We start from the raw sequence: 23,772 nt of genomic DNA, 5'->3' as shown, positions 1-23,772 counted from the left end.
GAGACCTTGATATTTGAATTTGTTTTTAGAAGTTGTTATGACATAAAATACACATTTATGGTCTTTAATTTTTACTTAATAATACGCGCATGCGCATGTCAACTTTTTAATGTTAACCCTCTTTAACCACTAATTATTTTCCTCATTTTTAGAATTTGTAGTTGAATAACTTTCTAAGTCAAAATTGACCAAGTTACAAAATGAAAAATTAAAAATGCTCGATTTTCAGCTTTTAATTGTAATTAGAATTATTATAGGATTGTTAAAATTGGATACTTTTATAACTATTTATTACGAGCACACGTAACTGAACGAAGTACACCGATGTTTGTTGTACGCAAAGATATTGAATGTTCTCGATTACCGTTTACACACTGTATACATATATATAGTTATGACAATGACAGTGTAATATTCTATAGTCTATATATTTATTATTATTATTATTATAATCGTTAAACGGTTACTACGATACTAAATTATTTTTTAGGATTTGTTTGATTCATAGTAAAATACTGAAATATTAAGACATTTAATATCGATAAGCTGAATGGTGTTTGTTCTCTTTTCGTTAGGCAATGGGGTTTATTTTATGATTTCGTACAGCCCAAGAAAATAATAGATTTTAATATTATTCACGACGTGGTTTAGTCACCTCCGGTTCGCATCACACACCAGCTAGGTTAGTCGGTACTACATTAATATAGGTACCCAATACCCATGTTGTTCTGTTTTGGTATCAGCGCTCATAAACATAGTATGTATTATGTCTAAGTCAAATGTGAGATATTTCCTATGGATATTTATATTTAGAGCAAGAACTTTCATGCACTAAAAAAATATCAAATATCTAAGCATTTAAAAATATGCACTTATGCATCCAAAAATTTAAAATATGCAGTTAAATATGCCCCCAAAAAAATTAATATACTAAAAAGTAAAATGTATAGCTCTAAAAATTATATTTTTTCTTTAAATATTCAATTATAATAATTTTATATTATCTCTCTATAAGTTTTAACTGAATTTGATATCACTTTATTGTAATCTAATCTATAGATTTTCAACTATGATAAAATGAGTCTTTTTCGTCCTTATGAGTTATGAGAATATAGAAACAATTAAATGTAATAATTTGTGTTCTTAATCATGAAAAATATTCACTTAAAAACATGATTTTCGAAAAACCTTCTAAATATGCACTACAAACTAAAAATATGCTCTTATACCTAATCAAAAAATATATCCTTTACACCCAAAAATGTCAAAATATGCAAAAATATGCACTAATAACTTTGACATTTATTCAGTCATAAACGTTGTAAAATGTATTGTGTACTTATTCTGCATACGAAAAATTAACTAGTAAAAATATGCGAATGCATGAATGTCCTTGCTCTATTTATAATTTTATTATACCTGAAACTATTACAATAATAGTTCTCAGTTGTAGACAGTGGGTGCCTATTTTATTCTATGGTGGATGCATACTAAGCAATAAGCACAATATGTACACATATAGACTGTAGTAAACATTAATTACTACTATGAGAGAATAGTACTGTAATAGGCAGGTACCATGTTGTATGTCTATTCTACGGTAAATATTATTGATATGCACTCACAATCGTCTTAGACTAGTGAATTATAACTTTATAAGTTCTATATATGGTAGTATTATTGTGAACCTACATTAGTGTACAGTCTTCTCTGTTACCTATATGCATTTTTCCCACTTTTTAACTCCTCATCGGCACTATAATATTCCGCTCATAATAACCAGCATACCTCATTTATACTTAATATGCAATTATTAACGCATCACTGCATTAGCCTGAGATAACTCAGGAACTAGAAATTTACACAAAAATTTGTGAACAAAATATTAAAAACCACGAATTAAATTCGTAATTTTTTTGCATGGTTATGATTTATAGATCTTAAAATATAAAGTGACTATCTATATTTAACATTTTTTTTTTTTAATTTTGGTAAGAAAAACTTGTAAGGAATCTTGCATTAAAATTTTAAACATTTAATGTAACACTTAAAAAGGTTTTCCATTTTAAGTAGAAAATAATTAACAATTTTTTGTCTTTATAAAATTTTAAATTCAAATTCTTACTTAACTGTATAAATAAAAAAAACATTTTGAAATGATTTTTTAGGTCTGATTAATGGAAGCTTACATAGATTTTTACTATTTTATGTAATTTCCATTCATTTGTTTTTTTTTCAATTTTTTTTAAAAAAGTACTGGGCATTTATTACTTTTGAACATAATCAACTAAATAATAAATAGATTCAACTTGTTATTATGAATTACCTACAAAGTTGAAGATTAAAGTTTTTTTTTTTTGTGATATAAAAAGTGAACACATGCAAAATAAAGTAAAACCAATCGCTCCGCTCAGAATCTAATAATAATATATATTTATAATTCTTATTAGAATAAAATAAATAACCCAATACGAGACTTAAACTAAAAAAAATTTTAATTAAATTAAATCAAATCTAAAATTACCTGTAAGTTTATGGTCTTTATTATGTATTATGTATAGTCATAGTGTATTCGTATAACAAAGTAGTGTGTGATATTATCATAGACATTTTTGAGAAACATTGTAATTTGTACTACATTGTTAAACCTAAGATATGAATATTAATTAATACTAGGAATTTTTAACTGCAAAATAATTTCCAAATTTTAGAGATTTTCATTTAATTTGTCAAATTTCTAATTTTAAACGCTCATTGAAAATAAATTCATTATGACCTATGTATTTTTGATAATTTTTAATTGGCACATGAAGAATTTATATACAAAAAAACTGATATTAAATTTTTAAGGTTTGGACAAATCCAAAAAAATTTGTATTGACACGTATAAAAAAAAAATAAAATATAAATAAATAATAACTTTAAATGTTTATAAATAATTCAAAAACAGCTTTACGAATTTAAAAATTATACTAGGAAATAAATATAGGAATACTAGCATAAAAATTTGGTGAATATTTAAAGTATCTATAATTGCGTTGTATTTAAAAGTTAAAGATATAGATGAATGATAATAAATACTTAGCACCTAAAGTTTTTATTAGCATTTTTTAAACATGAAATAATTTTGGCTATTTATAGATATTAGACATTTTGATTTTTTTTCTTTATATATCTATGCATTGATAAAAATTATTTGCTTGGTCAAAAATCTTAAAAATTAAATTCAAGGTTACTTATAAATTATAAGTTGTTATAATAACTAATTAAAAATATTAAAGATACATGTTTAATATTTTTAAATGCATTTAAAGTTCATATTTTGATAAAATTATAAAAACGTGCAAATTATTTTGTAATTAAAAATTATTGAAATGTTCTTGAAATTAAATATTTAAATAAAAAATGATTTTAATTAATTTGTTGTAAGTACTTAATTTAAAAATATTTTTGTTGAAGTTTTAATAATTTTACACGCATTATTATATATTATATGTATAATATCTTTTGCAAAATATTTAAATTAATTTTATGCTATTGGAAATTTTCATTTAGAGTTGATTTACACTGTTTATGATAAGGCGGTATTGACTAAAAAGTTAATTAGAATAATTATAAATTTTATAAATATATAATATTATAAATTATAATAATTAAATATTAATAATGTGTAATAAATTTAATATTTTTGGCAAAAATTAATTCATCTACTGTATTAGTATATTAAAAATAGTAAAATAAATAGTTATAATATCAATATAAAAAAATACATCATAAAATAAAGATATTTATAATAAAATACTACTAAGGGCCTAAAAGACTGTCTGTTCAGAATATTGTTTTTCATGTTATGATTTATCATTGAATTAAAAAATAACATATCCATTAGGTACAATGATTACAGTTACTTATTCAATACCTAATAATGTATGTTTACGATTGAATAACAATTCAATACAGAAGAGTGACTTTTATTATTGTGAAATTATGTTTTAGAACAAATATTTACAATTTCAGTGTTGATAATTTTTTTATTTATATTTTAGTTTGTTGATAAATTATACAATATTTTCTTTAGAGTAATATTTAGCTAGGTCTTTGAAATTACATGAAATGTTTATCATAAATTATATACTATTGAACATAAATTTAAGATTGCATGTTCAAACTTTAAATTCAAAAGAAAATTTCAGATAGCAGGATTACATATATTTAAAAAAATGTTAACAACGTACAACATCTAAAGACAAAAACTTGAATATACACGTTAACCTACAAGAAGTGTATTATCGTTAATGAATTTATAAGGTGGTACTTCCATATTTGTTGGTGCAGGTCCTTTACGAATTCTACCAGCTGCATCATAATGTGAACCGTGACACGGGCAGTAATAACCACCCCAATCTCCTGCATTGGCAATTGGTACACAACCTAAATGAGTGCATACTCCAACGATTACCAACCATTCAGGTTTTTGAACTCTGACAGAATCGTCTTCCGGGTCTCTGAGTTCAGCCAGAGTAGTTTTTTGCTCTGCTTCAATTTCTGTGGGTGTACGATGTCTAACGAACAATGGTTTTCCTCTCCATTTGATGGTTGCATTCTTGCCCTCTGGTATATCATTAAGGTTAACTTCTATGGAAGCCATGGCCAAGACATCAGCAGCTGGCGCCATTGATAAGACAAACTTGTGAACGATTGCCTTAGCGCAAAACATTGTGCCAGTAACGGCAGTACCCAAAACCATGTAAGTAAAGGCATTTCTACTTTCATAGGTGTCGCGATTAGAAGCACTCGGATCCTTCACAGAGTTACGACGGTAATCGCTATAATCTGGGATCTTGAAATCGGTGTGGACCAAACGAATTTGGGTCGCGGTAACTGCAGTTAATGCTTTCTTGGACAACAGATTACTTTGCATGGTGAAGTTGGTCAGGTAGATTGGCTTAGACGGCACGGTTTGTTTAGACGATTTACCTGCGCACGGCACCTTGGTGGATGTGGTGGCCACGACTTCGGTACATCCTTTCACCGCAGTAGAAATGTTACGGAACATGGTTAATGAATTGTAATAATAATACTAGGTATGAAACAATGAAGTGAAAATCTTTAATTCACCACTGTTGCCGAAAAAAAAAAAGGTTGAAAACTAGGGCTGACCTTACTTGATTTTGCGATCTATTATCTCCGAATACATATGATATTATGATAAATATATGGTAGCAGGCTGGTAACATTGATAAAAACTAGTGTATACCTCGATAAACAGTAGGGCCAAATAGTTCCAAAGACCGATGACTTATGCATTGCTCTGTGCTTATATGCAGGGCACTGCAGATGATGATAATGATTGAACCGTACAGACGACATTTAAGATAATAATATTAATTATTTATTTCGTAGTATGTGGTCATATTGATTTAGTTCGATATACAAAACCACTACTAAATATATATTATAAACGTATCCTTATTCCTTATCCTTAGATACTATATAGAGTGGTCTATAGAAACCAATAAACTTTCAGATGCATAAAAATAGTATTTTTACTATTTGTACGTAATCTGTGAATAAATTCTACTTAATTCAGAATTCTCACTAATCACTTCTATTCATGCTACCTTTGGCGATAGCTCAGACCGTGTTTATTGTCTACAATCGTTGAAGCATCGAGTTTATAATAAAAACTGTAAATCGTGATTTCTGATTTGGAAGTTTTAACATGTTTAACCAAATTAACATTTTAATAAGGCATTTAATCTTGTCCATGTATTTTTTACAACTTACAATATAAATGTTTGTGTTGTATGGCGTTGTCTTTAGACTTTCCCTTCTAGAAACATTCAAGACATAGTTTTAAGGCTACCAATTTGGTACTTTGAGAATATTTCCTTGGAGTTATTTGAAATTATGGGTAAAACAAAGAAAAATAGGTGAATAGGAAAACAGAGAGGCATTTTAGCCTATAGCACCATGCCACTATATTAATTATTATCATTGAAATATGAGATAATCTGTAGTATTGTGTAGTGTCTAATGTTTATTATAGTACATGCATAAATTTTATTAGTTTCTTTTTTTATAAGAATTTATTGTAAAAAATAAGATATTCAAATTAAGTTATTAATATTTATCATTATCCAAGACCTAATTTATGGTAATACTTAGTTATAGAGTATTAACATTAAAAACAATACCTAACACATTATATAAACTGTAAGTAATGGCAACCTATTGCAATACTAATAGAAAATTAAATTACAATCACTAAGTTAATTAATATATTTCAAAAATATTCTTTAATCAAAATTTAGCACACTTATTAATTACATATGATTAATGATGTATTATACTCGTAACTTAGTATATTACAGAGGCTATACTCTAATTAAAAAAAAAAAAAATATTTTGACTAAGATCCATAAGCTATTGGGTAGTTCCAAAATTTCATTTTACTTTCTTTCTTTATTTCATAAATTTATATGAAAGAAAATCAATTTTTAATAAAGTTTAGAGTATAGTTTAAAAAAATAATAATAAGCTAAATTCACAGTTAGTTTATTAAAAATTACAACATATCTAAGATTACAACAACATTTTAGTTACAAGCTTATATTTATGGAAACATGAAATTTAATATTTCAATAAAAAAAATAAAAATAATAATAATCAGATAAATTAAAAATAAAATGGCAGTATAAAACTGATTCAGGACCAACAAAAAATTAATACAGTTCAAATATATACTTATTTACCATAATTTACCATGTAATAAGATGTTCAACTAAAAATGTCTTTGGCAGTTTGGTACAGAAAGATGTAAAATATATTTATGAATTCTTTTCTTCAAGATCTTTAATGTATTGAAGTTTAAATTCTTCAAATTCTGCCTTTAACTCCTATAAAAAAAATCCAAATGATTTATTACAGAATAAAGCAAAATTTAATCTGATAAATAATTAATGAACTTAGCACTTAAAAGCCTAGATATAAAATGTTTTTTATAAATAAGTTAATATTTATATAATACTATATTATTGTAGATTTTTAAAATATAATTCTTTATTTTATTTTTAAACATAAGAAATAATATAACAAGTTCAAACTAATACCGTAACTAGGGTGGATCGATCCCATATTTGTAAATATTGACTAATTTTATTATCGAGTAATGAAAACAAATCAATAATTCCATCATCAATATTATAATTGTCTATTTCTTCCCAAAATGTCATAATATCTTTACATATGAATGCACTAAATAGGTTTTTATCAATTTTAAGTTCTTGTTTGGTAACGACTGGTAATGATAACTCTATACATAAATGATGTTTAATTAAAAAAAATTGTATAATAATTATAATTCATAACAAAATAAGTTTTCAACAAAAAATTATTAACTTAAGAACTAAAATGATGTGTTTTAACTTTTATTAAAAATATTACTAACCTAATTGGTTACTTTCATTAGGAGTAGGACTGGGTGAAGTTGACCGGTCTACCCACACCAAAGAATGATTGCTATCATTACTACTTTCATCAGCTCCGTTAACTAAAAATGCATTTACATAATATGTAATATATATATATACTTAACTGCTTAGTAAAAGATAAATAAAAAAACACTAATGTATATATAATTACACTTATAAATTGAGTAATCTTGTATACAGGGAAATATTAAAGGAATATACATATTAATTATTTAACACTTACGACTTTCAATTCCATTAACTGTGTGATTACTAGTATTCTCATTAACTGTATTGTCATCATGATCCTGAATCAATTGAAGTAAAACATTAAAATGTGATTAAGTAACAGAATATTTACAAAATACCAAAAATAAGTTTAATTAAATTAATAAAAATGATATACCTTGAAATGTTTAGAGTATTTTTTCTTTTTAGGGGTTAAACCTTTTTGCCACATATTACGACGTTTTTTCTTCCTACTGTTATTATCTTCATTATGATCTGAAAGAAATTATAAATTTTTATTTATTTAATATATAAAAGTGTATAAAACCAGATGCATAAACATAGGGTGTTTTGGGTAACAATAATTTTACTATTATAGTAATATTACTAACATTACTTATTATTGTGTATTTATTTATTTATTGTGATTATGTTTAGAAAGGTGTTAAATTTTAAAAATAAAAATATAATATTTAATACAGTACAGTATAAAGGGATAAATAATGTATAATAAAATAAAATGTTTTTTACTTAACTCAAAATACAAAATAAGTAAATTTAGATTAGTAATTACCATCTTTATCTACCATCTGATGTTCTTTTTTTATTGTATGTACGAAATCAGGAACACAAGTTTGTTCAATCTCAGTAGCATTACGCTTTTTGCGTTTATCTCTGATATCTCGACAAGTATCTTCAAAATCAGAGTCCATTTCTGCTTTGATAAAAGCATATGCTTTATCTCTTAAAGAACAAGCTCTATGTCTAATATGTTTATCTTCTGCACTTTTATCTGGGTTATATTCCAATGCATTTCTTACAATAAGATCAATATCATCTAAAAAGTCTCTGGCACAAATGTAACTATGTTTATCAATTTTACTCATAAGAGTTTCTAAGTCCATAGGTTCCTTGATAATATCTAAATAATCAGGTACTTCTTCTATGTCAACTGGCTTTGTAAACATGAAAAATCTAAAGCAAATAAAGTTATGAACAAATCAGTTTGTATAATTCAATTAATGTTCAGAAATTTCTAAAAATTAAAAAAAAAAAATATACAGGATTATGAATATTAAATTTTTATATTATATTAGTGGAAGTATTCAGTGAGTAAACATATCTGACTATAAAATTAGTATTTTTCGTTATCTTTAATTAATAATTAAAACTCTAAAAAGAACTTTCTTAAAAAATATAGCTAAAAGAAATTTAAAGTTAAAAAAATATTTAATAAAAAAAAACTTACTGTTTATTGCGAGCAAGTTTGGCACAAATGTCTCGTAAAAATATTCTAAGTTCTCTTAATGTATTTTCTTCTTGACAAATAATATTTTTTAATTCGGATTCACTTAATTTTGGAGGACTAGGTAAAGGAGCTATAGGTAATTCTTCTAATGATTGTTCATTAATTACAATAGGTGGTGTAAGGGCTTTATCAAGTAATAGATAGAATAACGATTCTACAGCCTTTAATGATGGATTGGGAATAGTATATTTTCTTTTATCACCAGAAAATATGTATGATATCTGTAAAAAAAATAATAATGAATTATATTACAAATATAATATTTATATTCAAAAATACAAGCTATATTATTGTAAATATTTATTACTTCTTTTGGCAAATCTTTGAAATCATAAGATGATGTTGCAAATATGAACACAGGAAGAGTAATATCTAATGATTCCAATAATTCTAAGAACAATTTTTGTAAAGAATATGTTAAACTGGACCAAAATTCACCGATATTTGGAATAAATAAAATTGCAGGAAGATGTTTAGGAAGTTCTTTAAAAATCTGAAACAAAACAAGATAAATTTAGTAAAAAATTTAGGAATAAAATGAATAATACAAAGAAATAGTTATCTAATAAAAATGTAATTAAATTTGATTATAATATTAAGTATTCGTAATACATTTTGAAAACTATGTAATAGTTAAAGTAATTTATAATAGTATTACTTGTACAATAGCTTCTTCGGGAGAATATACTGAATTGCTATGTAATGTTGTACAGCTTAATGTATGTCTATAACAATTTTCAAAATGCTGTAGAAGCGCTGGAACAACCAAAACATTTTTTGAATCCGATAAACTGTGAACCAGAAGGCGAGGAGCTTTTGCTACTCTCAGTCTAATAAGTAAATAATAAAATAATAATTTTATACTTTTTATTAATGGAATTAAATGAAATTTATTTACACATATTAATACCAGTATAATAAACAAATAATGAACATAATGAACATTACCTTTGATTTGATTGAGATTTGAGTTCTGGAAAGATTTTACTTATATAGGATATAAAATCACTCAGAACATTTTCATATAATGGACGGTAAATACTTGGAAGTTTTTTAGGATTGAGTACAATGTTGCGCTCAGTAGTTGGTACAATTTTACTCATGGCTTTTTCAAAATCTTCGAGTTTTACCTAAAATGAATGTTGTATTAGAATATTTTAAAAGAAAATTTTTAAGTTAAAAAACCAATTAGAATCCTAAAATGGTTTATTGCTTTGAACAACTTTATTACAGTAATAATTAATAAAAAAAACTCTGATAAAGAATCAATTTAATAAAATAAAATAAAATAAATAATACCAGAATTTTTTCTAAATCTAAGAGTAGTCTTTTTGATGTTTTATAAATTTGTGGATATGTACGATTTAATGCCTGCAATACTGATTCAGAACACAGAGAATTCAAATCAGCACCTGTATAACCAACAGTTTCTTCAGCTAATTTTATTAATGTTTCATTTTCTGGAATATTTTTCCATTTGCTAGTTACAATACGTAATATTTGTAATCTTTCCTGTAATAAACAAATTTAGTTTCAGGGCAAGAGGCTTAATTTTAAGGAATTATTCATTGTTACTTTATCTGTTGGGAGAGGAAAATAAAGCTCTTTATCAAATCGACCAGGTCTCCTAAGAGCAGGATCAATAGAATCAATACGATTTGTGGCACCAATAACAATGACATCACCACGGTTTTCTAATCCATCCATCATAGCCAACATTGTGGTAACAATGCTATTATGTACTTGATCTTGTTTTCCTGAACGTACTGGTACTAATCCATCAAGTTCATCAAAGAATATAATAGAAGGTTTCATTTCTTTTGCCTGAAAATAAAAAAATAACTAAAAATTATCAGATTTTTATAATGCTGCTTATAAAATATAGTAATTAAAAATTAAACTGAAACAGTTTCAAATTTATTTCCAATACAAAAAAATAGGAACTTTGAACTCGAAAACCTTCAGGTAAAACATATAATTATTCATAAAATAATGTAACTAGTTTACATTAATTTTTATAATTCATTATTATAAATATCACTTATTTTAAGTATCAGACAGAGAAAATACAAAAATTAAAGACATAACCGACTATAATATTGATTATATTTATGATATTGTATGAAAAAAAAATTAAATTAAAACATTATATACTTTACCTTATCAAAAAGAAGTCTAAGTTGTCTTTCTGATTCACCAACCCATTTGCATAATACATCAGCACTTTTACGTACAAAAAATGATACTTTTTGTCCACCTTTACTACATTCATTGGCTAATGCTCTGGCAAGCAGTGTTTTACCTGTTCCAGGTGGTCCATGGAAAATCACTCCTTTAGCTGGATGTTGTTCAAACATTTCAAAAACATTTCTATAAATCATTGGGAAAACAACCATTTCTCGAAGACAGTCAATGTGTTCTTGTAAGCCACCAATATTATGAAAACCAATACCACTGTCAACTACAATTGGTTTTATATCTTCTAGAGAGGTTTTATTTTTATTTTTTTCATCTCTTGTGTGACCTTTGGGTTTTTTAATAACTTGAGTTTGATTGACAGATGTTTCTAAATCATTATCAGATATACCAGAAGAACTAGAATCAGATGAAGATGAAGAACGACGTTTTCTTGGACCATTCACCATTTTTGAAGGAGTTTTTATAGCTCCTATAAATAATTAATAGAAATATATAAAAATATTACTATAAACAAGACTTAATACCTGCAAGTGTTGTTTTTGTCATTAAAATATACAAATCATAACAAATTTGGATTCAGCAGAATTATTTTTGTGTAGTTAGTTTAAACATAAAAGAAATTTAACTTAATATAAAATGAGAGGTAAGAATATTAGTAGTGTTTTTTTCATTAATGTAATTTTAAATTAGGTAAGTAATGAGCATTTTTAATTTTGAAAAATAATATTGACAAGAGAGCATTGATAATACCTTTAAAATAAAATTGATAATGGATAAATATACAACAAAATAAACTTATAACACATGTCTTCTTAAAAATAAAAATTTCTTGCTTAAATATGTCATATTTTACCTAAGAGAAAAATTATATACATTATTGAGTTTAAAAATGATGTATATCAATGTAAATTTAATAACAGAAACTTATAACGGTACTTAGTGGTCATAGATTGGTAGATGGTGAAATTAAAAGCTACAAAAACAATTTATTTTTGCTAATATAGTTTTTAGAAATATAGTTTTCTTTTAATTATTATAAATAATAAATAACAAAATTCACTGAAAATATGCATAGAAATAAATGAAGTGTTACATTTTTACATTATGTAACAATCAAACAAAAATATTCCTACTGTTTAAATATGACAACTGTTAGGTACATTACTTTTATAAAATTGCAAATTAATAATTGATTTTAACACATAGCTCTTCAATCAAGGAATTATTTATGTTTATTTTTAGAAAAAATTACCTGATATTCAAAATTATAATTATTATATAAATAATAATATATAATATATATGGTTACTAAGATACAATACAGACATTTTATTTTTCAAACATTAACATACAGGATGTTAATAACATAAAGAAATTAAGCTAATTCTAAAGCTGAAAATGAATATGAAAAAATTATATAATAATGAACTATGAAAAAAAAAATTTAATTAAAAACCGGGGAAGTAGGTCTGCTGTATACAAAGTGTTGTTTGTACTTTGTCATTAAATAGGTTACTTTAATAGACGTCTAAAACTTTATTTAAATGATTAATTATTGTGCATAATAATGATTCTAAGTGACAAAGATTAATTACGAGCCTATATTTCTAAGGATATTTAAATTTATATTTTTAAAATTGCAATTTGTAATTTATTTATCTAGTAATAATACAATAGGTTAAGCTATTTTTTTTAAAAAACAAACTATAAATATTATATGTTATAATATTACAAGCTTTTATTAAAAGTCATTAATTTCATTGTATATTTTAAATAGAAAATTATAATCCAAGGAGTATTGGATTATTTGAAGTTCTTATGATTTTATTTTTTTGGGTTATAATAAAAATTATTTGAGGATAAATCATAACCAGAGCGCAGATTTCTATAACACTTTTTTTTCTTCATTTATTTGGATTTTTATCAGTTATCTCTACTATTATAATAATTTAAATCAAATGGTGAATTATTATTTACAAATTGCTGTATATTTAATAATTATTCCATATTTTTTAAATTTTGAAATGTATTGCATATTAAAGTAAAAATTGTTCATGACATTTGAAGTAATTCATTATTATAAGTTATTAAATTAATATTATATTTTGTAACTGTTTAAAGCATAAAAATCTGTGCTCAATTATTATTAAACATTATAATGTTGAATATGATGACAATTTTTATTTTAATCATTTATTTGAAATGTACGCAACTTAACAAAAACTTATTTACTAAATTGTAAAATTCAAATAAAAATATACTTGAAATTGTGTACTAATTTTATAAGAATATTTGAATACATAATAATTTTGGTATAATAAAAAAAAAAAAAAATTAAAACTCAGCACTCATAAAAATACATGTGACCTTATTTTTGATAATTTTTATTTTATGTAAAAAAATGATTTGACGAGAGTATTTATTTGTTAGTTTTTCCCAATTATATTCAATAAATCAGTACATAAAATGAAAAATTAATTAATAGATTTCTTTTAGTAATTATTTATGAAAAAACGATGGACCATTAATTTAAACATGAGGATAATTGAATAATAAGGGTTTCTTCACTATATGAAAATAATTGTTTATCAATTATTAAGTATACTTATTAAAATAACAAAATATAAAAGGTACCCATAAAACTTACTTGTATTTTTTTCAGAATGTATTTGAAATCTTTGAACAGTAGGTTTAATTTTACGCAAACTGTATCTATAATACCTTGGTCGATTGGATTGTCTTATACTACATTGTTTTAATCTTATAGTCCTTCTTTTTTTTTTGCCATTTAACTTTTTAATAGATGTTAAATAGTCTTCAATATTCAAGTTATTTAATTCTTCAGAACTCATGGATTCATCACTGCTTTGTTCCGTGGCAACTATTAAATTAAATTACACAAAGTACATTAATTTTTAATAAATGTATAGTATAAATTAAACTTACTATTAGGTTTAGCTTGATTTTTATTTCGTGTACGTTTTATACGAGTATATAAATCAACATTATCAACATTTTGGTCATTAGATTTATCACTAGCTTCAGCTACAGCTCTCCTTGTTCTTGGACGACTATCATTATTTTCAGTTGAAATTGACACATGTTTACCTTCATGTTTAGGACCATTACTTTGTGATGAGTTATGATTGGTTTCTTCTTTTTCTCCTTCTTCTTCTACTTCTTCTTCTTCATTTTCTTGGTTATCTGCATTAACTTCAGTAGTAACATTAGCATCATCATCTTCTTCGTCCTCCTCTTCATCATCATCTACTACTTGTTTCAATCTATAATTTCTGGTAATTCTACGTTCAACTAAATGAAAAACATATTTATTAGATATATGCTTAAATATTGTTGTCAATAAAAGTTATGAAAATAATATAAAGTTTACCATCTCCTTCTTCATTTACCATATTTGGATAACCTTTAAGTGCTTGTGAACCAACAATCCAAGTATCACTATAGTTTTCATATTTTAATTTTCGTTTTCTAGTACTTCTTCTAGTTCCTTCTATATTGATAAAATAAAATGAAATATTTAAGAAACAATTAAAAAATTATACTAATATTTTTACCTATATTGTTAGAATCATCTCCTTCGTGACGATCACTACTTCCACGTGTATGATGCATGGATGAAAATTTAGACCTTAACATTATATACATAAATAAATATAATTCAGATATACTATATAATATATAATAGGTTACTTTACCTTGTGTGAACCACTGGTGTGAAAATTTGATCATCAGATTGATCAGATTGACTTGTAAATCTACTTCGGTTTCTCATTATGTATCTTTAAAAATATTATAAAAAAAATTTTTCAATTAAATTATTTCATCATACTATAAAAGAACAAAAAAATTAAGCACAGATTTGTTTTGTCATTTGTTGGAATGCTCAAATTCAAAAACGTTTTTTTTCTTAATATCATACATTCTAACTAATGTTACCACATTAACAATACTATCTTTAATTACAGTTTTTATGTTAGTTATTCAAATTTAAAACAACTTTTTAAATTTGGTATTTATTTAACTTATTTGAATGATGATTTTTAATCATTTAAATAGATGAATTATACCTAAAAACAAATAAGGCTCCATCAATTAAATATGGAACATCAGCCTTTTTAATTAAATTACATATACATTAATAGAATTATAAATCATTATTTATCAACTTTAAAAAACTTATGAATACTCATCTTACCTATTTATATTAAAACATGAAAATTATATTTTACAACTTTATGTATTATTTCAATGTTAAATAGGTATCTAGACTTAAAATCTATGCAGTTTAATTTTAGTAAGGATAAAGTCAATTGGATAATCAGTTATACAAACATATATCTTTGGATAAAATTAAAAAAAATGGTAAGCTAATTTAACATGAACTAAGTACATAAAACTTTCTACTCAATAATGAAAAAATAAACATTACAATAAATTAGCAGGTTATAGGTAGATAAGTGTAAAGAACTTTAATCACCGTGAAATTACTGGACGGATGACGAGGTCTTTAACAATAAAAATCAATCGTCCTGTAACCGTAAAAAAAAAAACACCTACCAAATGCACTAATGCAATCACACGAAGAAACGTCACAATTCACGATTTAATAGCAATGCACATTGCAATTTGCTGTGATTATTCAGAAATCCGTGCACTATCTACAATCACTCGGACATTTGGTAGATATGATGACGATGTCGAGTGCATTTTACTCAGCGGCCAGCAACCTCGTTGATAACACACGTAAAAAATAGAACTCAATTTAAAAAACAGAAAACCCCATGCAAATAACGATGGTTAAACGTGACGCAAAAAGATCGAGATAGGTAAAAATTTGACACGAATCAAACAACGAGGAAAAACAAATAAAAACTGAAGCAAGTGTTCGTTAGTAGAGAAATTCCGCCAATTTACTATTGCCTATTGTGTTCGGTAGCGTTCACTTGCGTACGCACTCGCACACACTACCCGATAATAATAATAACAACGACAAGTCGTGGACCACGGTCCACATGCGTCTCCGGAGGGAGGGGGGGAGCCTTCCGAAATCGTTCCGCCAAAAACCGTTTCAAACTCACCAGTCACTCACTACTCACTAGTCGTCCGACCGATGTGTCGTTGGCCGTCAAAAGGTGAGGAGCACAGCAGCAAACGCTGCCCGAACGGGTGGACGAGTTACCGTTCGCAGTGGTGATGGGGTAGCTCGCCTTCTCGTTAAGTCGTAAATTGGATTTCTACGTCAGGTGTTCGCGGACTGGGCGCTGGTGAAAGGTGACGTCGACGGTCGCATGCCGTGGATGTCGTTGGAGGAGATTTGGTTTGGATATCGGGATGTGACGCGACAAGCGAGTGGTGCATACACTGCGAGTTTTGACTTTAGAGTTCAATCGCAAATCGTAATACCAGAACGTCCAGCACAACCATATAATACTCGTCTTTGAGCACCGCGAGAGCGAGCCGTTGACGCGAAGAGTGGAACGGTTCGATACTTCGAAACCACCCGGGCTGTGACTTGAAGTGTGTAGTGTAGACGTGTAGTAGGTGCTGCACTGCTATAGTGCTTGATAGGCGAACGAGTGGGTGAGGAAACGGCGGCCGTTGTGAAAGGGTTATATTTTGGCGGGGTAAGACTTGTTAGACAGTAAAGGCCCAGCCCGGAAGGCTGGAATGCAACTGAAATTCTGGAAAAGTTGAAATGGAAAACAAAACAACGATATATTATATAATAACGATTAGTCCTCAAATGGCTTAAATAATATTCTGAAAACAGCTGAAGTTGCAGCTGTCATATAATGCATTAAGCGAGAAACTTTTCACAATATTCTTGTCAGCGGTCATACTGTACGATCATTGTGTTTCTTATCAAAATCCTCACTACCATCACGAGGTCATTATCACGTGTTATCTATTAATTCTTAACAACAACAACAACAACATTAAATATTAAGTATTTACGTTAAGACTTAAGAGTTAAGACTCTAGAATCAATTTAAGTCATGGCCCGCGAGTGCCAGAATGTCTAAAGCACGAGTGTTAAATTTAAAGAATATATTGTCACTATTATTATAGTGTTATTATTATACTATTTTAATCATAATATATCACAGAACACTGTTTATATTTTATTCGGCACGTGGTCTATTCGATCTTCAGAAATTAGCATGACGGGCAAACGAAAGTTGACGGATAAGTCATCGTTGTCGTTCAACACTCAACCTGCCATCAAACAAAAACGTACTTGCAAACAACCAAGTTCCGCAAAAGAAGCGAATACGCTCACTGAAGAAGAGTACTTAAAGCTAAAACTCTATTTAAAAGAGAAAAAAAAAATTTTAAAAGTGAGTATTTGTCACACAGTGGGGTTTTTTTTTTTAAACATCTGTAACATTCATAAATATCAATAATAAACAACTAAACTAAACGATTTAAATAATAATTTTGAAATTATGTTATTATGTTATTACAACACATGTTATAGTCCAGCATGTTAAATATTGCTTAATCTGTCACCAGTATTGCGATATTTTGTATCGTAATAGGTATAGTGTTAGCGTTGTGCTAACATTATCATTTTTTAATACTATGAATTATTTAACAGATTTTGAATTGTAAAACAAAGATAAAAATATTTATCTAGTTATATTCTACAAATATTTGATTACTAATAGCAATTTGTCATTCAAATTATTCATACGAAAAAATTAAAAACAAATAAGTTTTGATAGAAAAAAATATATATATTTATTATTTCCACTTTCTACATTATTTGGAATACAAAATTAAAAATCGGCATCAGTATCATCAGAATCATTTAATATGTGATCATCCTCAGCCTCACTTAACCATGCAAACATTTTTTTATAATTTTTGCCAAATCTCGTGTATAAAAGTAACATGAAAACAGTAATGACACAGTTAGTATCGTGCGAGTGGGATGCTAACATAATCGCGGATTTCAAAATTCAACAGTTCATATTAATCACAAATAGATGTTTTTGTACTTAATTTTTGGTTATTTTAGTATAATATTATTTAAATAAGAGATACATGGAGTTTTAAAATAATTACTTTTATTTGAACAAGTGGTTCCTAATATAAGCTCAATGTTAGCAGAATGTTAATACCAATATCAATGACGGATTAATAGTAATTTGTAAAATATTATTGAAGTGTAAAATAATTTTTCTCAAACAATAATAAGGTAGTAATTAGTAATAACAGTAATCAGTAGTTTTTACCAAATTTATTTTTATAATAATTAAAATAATGCTAAACTTATGAAGATCTGTTAATGCAATTCTCTTTTATTTTTATACATACAAAAATAGTACTAATATAGATCATATATACCTATAGAATAATAAATAATAATCAATGAAATATTAATAGTTAAAAAAGAAAAGTATGTATAATGTATATATTTAATTATGCACACATACCTTTTTTTTTATTGTTGAAATGTTCTTAATAGTGTCAATTACTACTGTAATAGATGAATTTAAAACTATTATTATTTTTTTCTACTTAGTATTCTTTAAATCAAAATAAATTATGTATAAAAGCAAGACTAATTATTATTAAAATTACCAATAAACTAGTTTAACCATAAATTGGTAATATACAATTGAATCTTTTGTATTCATACAATAATAATATTATCTGCCTAATCATAATTTATAAATTATATATCAAAAATCTAATTTTATACTCTATGTATAAACTTATTAAAAATGTATATCAGATATTTTTGTGAATCAATTACATTGTTTTATGATACTTTCAAATAGATGTGATAATTGATATTTTTTCATGTTTATAGTCAAATGTCAATCACCAAAAGTATATTTTAAAAAATTATATTTTTTTGATTACCATAACTGATTCAGTTTAAAGAAATACTAAAAATGAATACACTAGTATTGTTATCATTAACTTAAATAAAATTATTGCATTATTAATATTAATAAATTTATTTTTTCAGACTTTCCCAAGAATATTACTAAATGCCCGTGGACATTTATCAGAGTTAAATGAAAGTGGTTTCAGTGAAAGTCCGTTATTACCTACTGACCTAAATGAGTTAATTCTATATTCTGTTTATGGTCCAGGAAAATATGTTCCAAAGTAAGTAGTGGGGTTTTTGAAAATACTTAATCATTTAAAAAAAATTTATCTAAACATTTAGATGGTCGAGTTTGGAAATGCAATGTAACTTAAATCAAACTTGTGTTTTAATAATCGATGGATGTGAAGTAAAAACTAAAGAAGATTTATCAAATTTTAATAGTTCATTGCCAATGTTTTCAAAATATAAATTTTTACCACCTATTGAAGTTGAGCTGCCCCCTAGTTGGTGTGCTGATTATGGTAAATACTAGGTTGTGTTCTTGGAACTTTTAAAAACAGATTTTTGCCAATAGAATTGTTAGTTATAAAATAGTGAAATAAATAATTATACATTTATTTTTCAATAGATACCGACACTACAACTTCAATAACTGATGATATTGCTTCAGAACCAACATTAACACAAAATGAAAATATTGAAAAAAAAGAAATTTGCTCAAGAACACGCTTACTGATGTCTTTAAACCAAATGATGATTCATAATTATCCTTTACCAACCAATAAACGTCAATTTACAATGGATGGCTTCCGTTTTACAAAAAATCATTACTTGCCTGTTACTGATGACAGCCCAATGTATGCAATTGATTGTGAAATGTGTTATACATCTATTGGGAGAAATGAACTTACTAGAGTTTCAATTGTTAATGAACAATTAGATGTAAGTTTATAATAGTTATATACCTTTTAACTCACCTACTCCTGGTAACATTTTAATTATATATATCTTTATTTGGTCACTGGAGTCGTTAAAAATAATAAAATGTCAGTATTTACAGAAAAATCTCGATATATGTGTAATTATTGGGCATTTAAATATTAATATAATATCTATATAATAATCAAATAATTATTATTTCATTAAAAATGTTGTTAATTTTAAATATTCTATTTTAAACTTATTACATTTATTATTATACTAAATATTATATGTATTTTCCAGTAGTGGCAAATCTTTTTCAAATTACATTCTGAAATGTTATTGGTTTTATAAAAATCCTCATGCCAATAATATGTCATAGTCATAATCTATGACCCAAATAAAAACATTTTCTTAGTGTAATTAAAATTTTAAACAAAACCATTTACATTTTTTTAGTATCAGTTGTGTATTTTGTTAATCTTAAATATTTTAAAGAAACTAACAGTATTTGTTTGATTCAACAATTTAATATTTTTCTGTTTTGATTTGAAAATTTTCATTGTGGAAGATAAACTATTGCGTATGTATATTGATGTAAATATTAATTAATTGGAATGAGTCACATTTTTCAAAATATTAAATAATTTTTTTCATGAAACCTAAGATTAATGATTTAATATTTATGAGTACTATTAAAATTTGAACAGCTATTTGTATACTGTAGATTTGCCACCCCTAGTATTAACAGTATTTTCCCTTAAATAGATATCAAAAATAACCATATCCAACTTACTTTTAGCGTGTCTTTTTATTTTTATTCATTTATTTATTATGTTTTCTATTTAGGTAATATATGAATCTTTTGTGAAACCCACAAACAAAATCACAAATTATTTAACTGTATATTCTGGAATCACAGCTTCAAAACTTAAGAATGTTAAAACCACTTTAGCAGACGTACAAGAAGATATAATTAAACTATTATCTCCAGATTCAATTTTAATTGGACAATCATTAAATTGTGACTTGGAAGCATTAAAGGTAAAAAAAATAGCTTTGGTTTAAATTGTTTATTCTAAAAGAATCATTTTTAATTATATATTTTACAGTTATTCCATCCTTACATTATAGACACTAGTGTTATTTTCAACTTGAATGGAAATAAAGGGTCTAAAAGTAAATTAAAAATTTTAGCCAAATATTTTTTGGATATGAATATTCAATGTGGTAATCTTGGACATGATTCTGTAGAAGACAGTCGTGCTACTATGTTACTTGTACAACTAAAACTATGCAAATGTACGTTTCAATATTTAAATTAATCCTCAATTTTAGTATTGTATTTTATTTATAGCCCTAACTTACGGAGACGCGTATTTAATTGGTCAGAGGAGATTAGCTGAATTTGTAAATAAAAAAACTAAAATAAATGTCAAGCATATAGAAACATTTAAAAAGTTCTTAGCATTATTGCAGAGTGTTTCAGAAAGTTCAGCTAAAGGTAAGTATCATTTCAATATGACTGTATAATATCTTATTCATTTAAAATAATGGTCTTTCAAAGGGGGTATTTGAGAGGCAACTATTGGAGTCCTTTTTATAGTAAACAAACTGGATTGTTTGGTTTGCACATTATTCCATTAATATTCAATAGTAACTTGTATAAGTTTCTTAATCAGTTAACCTAAATAAATTTATTTTCAACAATGTTGTTACTCTCTACACTTACTTTGTATTATGTATATTGATCAAAATGTTTTAAAATTTTATCAATATAGAATTTGAGAATATTACATCATTAAATTAATTTGGCCCATTTTTGGACACCTGTTGGAACGTTTAGTTATTTATTAAATTTTTTTATTATTTGTATCAAAACTGCAAAAGTGGTAAAACAAAATTCATTAAAAATGTGTATACTTTTAAAATAATCTCCAGTAATCTGGGTATACAATCTTCTATCAACTATTAGGATTCTACTAATTATCGTTTTTTTAAATCTATTATAATACTTTTTTCTTACTAAGCTTTGTAAAAAATTACTTGTATATTATTTATATAGATCATTATAAAAAAATCGATTTAGATGTACTGATATGAATTTTAAAATTTTACAGGTAAAGTTCATCTTAAAAAGAATCTAATCGCAGCATATGATAATATATGGTCAACATCCAAATTAAGTATTGAGGAGCATTCAACTAACAAAGTTGTTTTAGAATCTGTGTGTAAATCAATGGAAGACACTACTAATCGGTTTTGTATGGCACACATGCAACTAAAAAATAAAAATAATTTAGACCTAGTAAATCGGTGGTGCGAAAAGTATTGGGCAGCAATGTCTTCATTTGCACTTTGTGCTGTGCTATTTACTGGCTGTGGTGCTGAAGGCAAGAATTCTGTTTGCTTGTTGAACGTCAAGCAGCCACCTTTGAATCATTTACAAGATAAATTTTGATATAATTATTGACTATGTATTTTATTTTTAAAATATTATTAGTTTATTATTATTTCTGCGACAAACTTTTTGAAAGTAAAAAAAAATACTTTATAATTTTTTTGTTGTCTTTTGCTACTTAACGGAACTTTATCAATAAGAATAATTACACTTTTCAATATTACATTGTTAATCATTTGTTCCAGTTCTTAATATTTTGTAGTAAATAGTGTAATCTTTAGTTGCTTTTGCAAACTATGATTTTTCTTAAATTCTGTATGACTGAACAGTGCTTTAGTAGAGGAACTAAAACATGTGGAAACACTATTATTCAAACCTTAGGATTATTATTTTTATTTTTTTAATGACCGATAAGTTATGAGATTTGTGTAATGTACTCTGTTGTAACATTAGTTTTGATAAAAACTCATAAATAAATTATGAGTAAAATTTTAATCATAAACTTAAATAAGATATTATGAGTTTTATTAATTGATGATTATGGTTATAACACAATCCTCAGTAAAATATTAATGTATATTTTGACAGTTCAGATGGTATGTTATAGTATGGATATGACTACTGCTGTACCACTAATCAATATTGCATTGTGGATGATGAAAAACTCTAAGAGGATTTTTTATAAAAACTAAAATTGAAAGGATTGGTTACTAGTTTGGTTAGATCATTTAAGTTTTTAAAGTTTAATGCTTTTTGTTAAAAATTAATAAAAAAAAAAAATAATTTGGGAGTTTGTTTATGTGTTGATTGACATTAAAATTTATAGCAATGAAGTCTAATTTTAGAAATGCTATTTTGTAACATTCTTAGATTAAAATTCTGTAAATCATGAAAAAGCATTATTTGAGCATGCAAAATTGAATATTAAAAACATAAATTTAACCTATAGGTTTATTCAAAGATTTCCATGTGATTAGTATAATTATATTTTGATTATGAAATCAATTTTCAAAGAGTAAAAGTAAATCCATAAAGCCCAAATAGATAAAAAAAAATACGTGTTAATCTTTGAAGAGTTAGATTTATTTTTAATAAATACTGTCAGTGATTCTTTGCATACCTTAATAATTTATGGTGATTAAACAAAATTTGAGAACTCGTGGTAGACTGGACATAGTTTAGTGATGAAAAAAAGGCTGAACACTAGGTCATAATTCATGGAAGAGACAAGAATCAATAAAGTGAAATAAACAAGTTTTTTCACTGTGTTTGACAGTTAAAATTACACGACACAAACAAGTATATTATGTACTGTGTTAGACTAAAAATTATGTACAATTACTAATTAAAAATAAAAACTAATTTTTATGTTAGA

At 25.7% G+C, this 23,772-nt stretch overlaps 3 protein-coding genes across 7 annotated transcripts; 1 reads left to right on the top strand and 2 right to left on the bottom strand.

The window, feature by feature from the left end:
• Positions 1–4,186: 4,186 nt before the first annotated feature.
• LOC112591920 (cytochrome b-c1 complex subunit Rieske, mitochondrial) lies at positions 4,187–5,187 on the bottom strand. The gene has a single exon (XM_025335862.1). It carries the CDS (start codon positions 5,054–5,056, stop codon positions 4,268–4,270), a length of 789 nt encoding a protein of 262 aa, XP_025191647.1. The 5' UTR covers positions 5,057–5,187; the 3' UTR covers positions 4,187–4,267.
• A 1,394-nt stretch (positions 5,188–6,581) lies between these two features.
• LOC112591925 (ATPase family AAA domain-containing protein 2-like) lies at positions 6,582–16,632 on the bottom strand. 5 transcript variants are annotated; one of them, XM_025335874.1, is made up of 19 exons: positions 16,308–16,632; positions 14,925–15,008; positions 14,784–14,857; positions 14,600–14,719; positions 14,155–14,520; positions 13,856–14,089; positions 11,169–11,677; positions 10,585–10,833; positions 10,309–10,521; positions 9,958–10,139; positions 9,668–9,839; positions 9,317–9,502; positions 8,950–9,230; positions 8,275–8,675; positions 7,879–7,976; positions 7,717–7,780; positions 7,451–7,552; positions 7,113–7,315; positions 6,582–6,899 (listed from the first exon to the last, which is right to left on the bottom strand). In XM_025335874.1, exons 2-19 carry the CDS (start codon positions 14,999–15,001, stop codon positions 6,831–6,833), a joined length of 3,600 nt encoding a protein of 1,199 aa, XP_025191659.1. In that variant the 5' UTR covers positions 15,002–15,008; positions 16,308–16,632; the 3' UTR covers positions 6,582–6,830. The 5 variants fall into 5 exon arrangements, with proteins under 5 accessions (XP_025191659.1, XP_025191662.1, XP_025191660.1 ...); XM_025335877.1 differs by having other exon boundaries at positions 16,319–16,632; XM_025335875.1 differs by having other exon boundaries at positions 16,326–16,632.
• Positions 16,633–17,207: 575 nt separating this feature from the next.
• Positions 17,208–22,542, top strand: LOC112591926 (RNA exonuclease 5). Its single transcript, XM_025335878.1, has 8 exons — positions 17,208–17,567; positions 19,211–19,353; positions 19,415–19,596; positions 19,704–20,017; positions 20,846–21,040; positions 21,109–21,298; positions 21,354–21,500; positions 22,117–22,542. The coding sequence occupies exons 1-8, from the start codon at positions 17,391–17,393 to the stop codon at positions 22,455–22,457; spliced, it is 1,689 nt and encodes a 562-aa protein (XP_025191663.1). The 5' UTR covers positions 17,208–17,390; the 3' UTR covers positions 22,458–22,542.
• The last annotated feature ends 1,230 nt before the right edge of the window (positions 22,543–23,772 follow it).

The sequence above is a fragment of the Melanaphis sacchari genome, unplaced genomic scaffold, assembly GCF_002803265.2.
Source record: "Melanaphis sacchari strain LSU unplaced genomic scaffold, SCAv2.0 Contig147_pilon_pilon, whole genome shotgun sequence".
Taxonomy (NCBI): domain Eukaryota; kingdom Metazoa; phylum Arthropoda; class Insecta; order Hemiptera; family Aphididae; genus Melanaphis; species Melanaphis sacchari.
The sequence above is the reverse complement of the archived record's forward strand: the minus strand, read 5'-3'. Positions and strand labels throughout refer to the sequence as shown.

Excerpts from the sequence above, each read along its gene's own strand:
- LOC112591926 (XM_025335878.1), top strand. The coding sequence starts at position 17,391 with ATGACGGGCAAACGAAAGTTGACGGATAAGTCATCGTTGTCGTTCAAC. Across the intron at positions 19,597-19,703 it reads TAGTTGGTGTGCTGATTATG|ATACCGACACTACAACTTCA; the intron begins GTAAATACTAGG and ends ATTTTTCAATAG. Across the intron at positions 21,501-22,116 it reads TTCAGAAAGTTCAGCTAAAG|GTAAAGTTCATCTTAAAAAG; the intron begins GTAAGTATCATT and ends AAAATTTTACAG.
- LOC112591920 (XM_025335862.1), bottom strand. The coding sequence starts at position 5,056 with ATGTTCCGTAACATTTCTACTGCGGTGAAAGGATGTACCGAAGTCGTG.
- LOC112591925 (XM_025335874.1), bottom strand. The coding sequence starts at position 15,001 with ATGAGAAACCGAAGTAGATTTACAAGTCAATCTGATCAATCTGATGAT. Across the intron at positions 14,858-14,924 it reads ACACCAGTGGTTCACACAAG|GTCTAAATTTTCATCCATGC; the intron begins GTAAAGTAACCT and ends TATAATGTTAAG. Across the intron at positions 10,834-11,168 it reads TTAGACTTCTTTTTGATAAG|GCAAAAGAAATGAAACCTTC; the intron begins GTAAAGTATATA and ends TTTTATTTTCAG.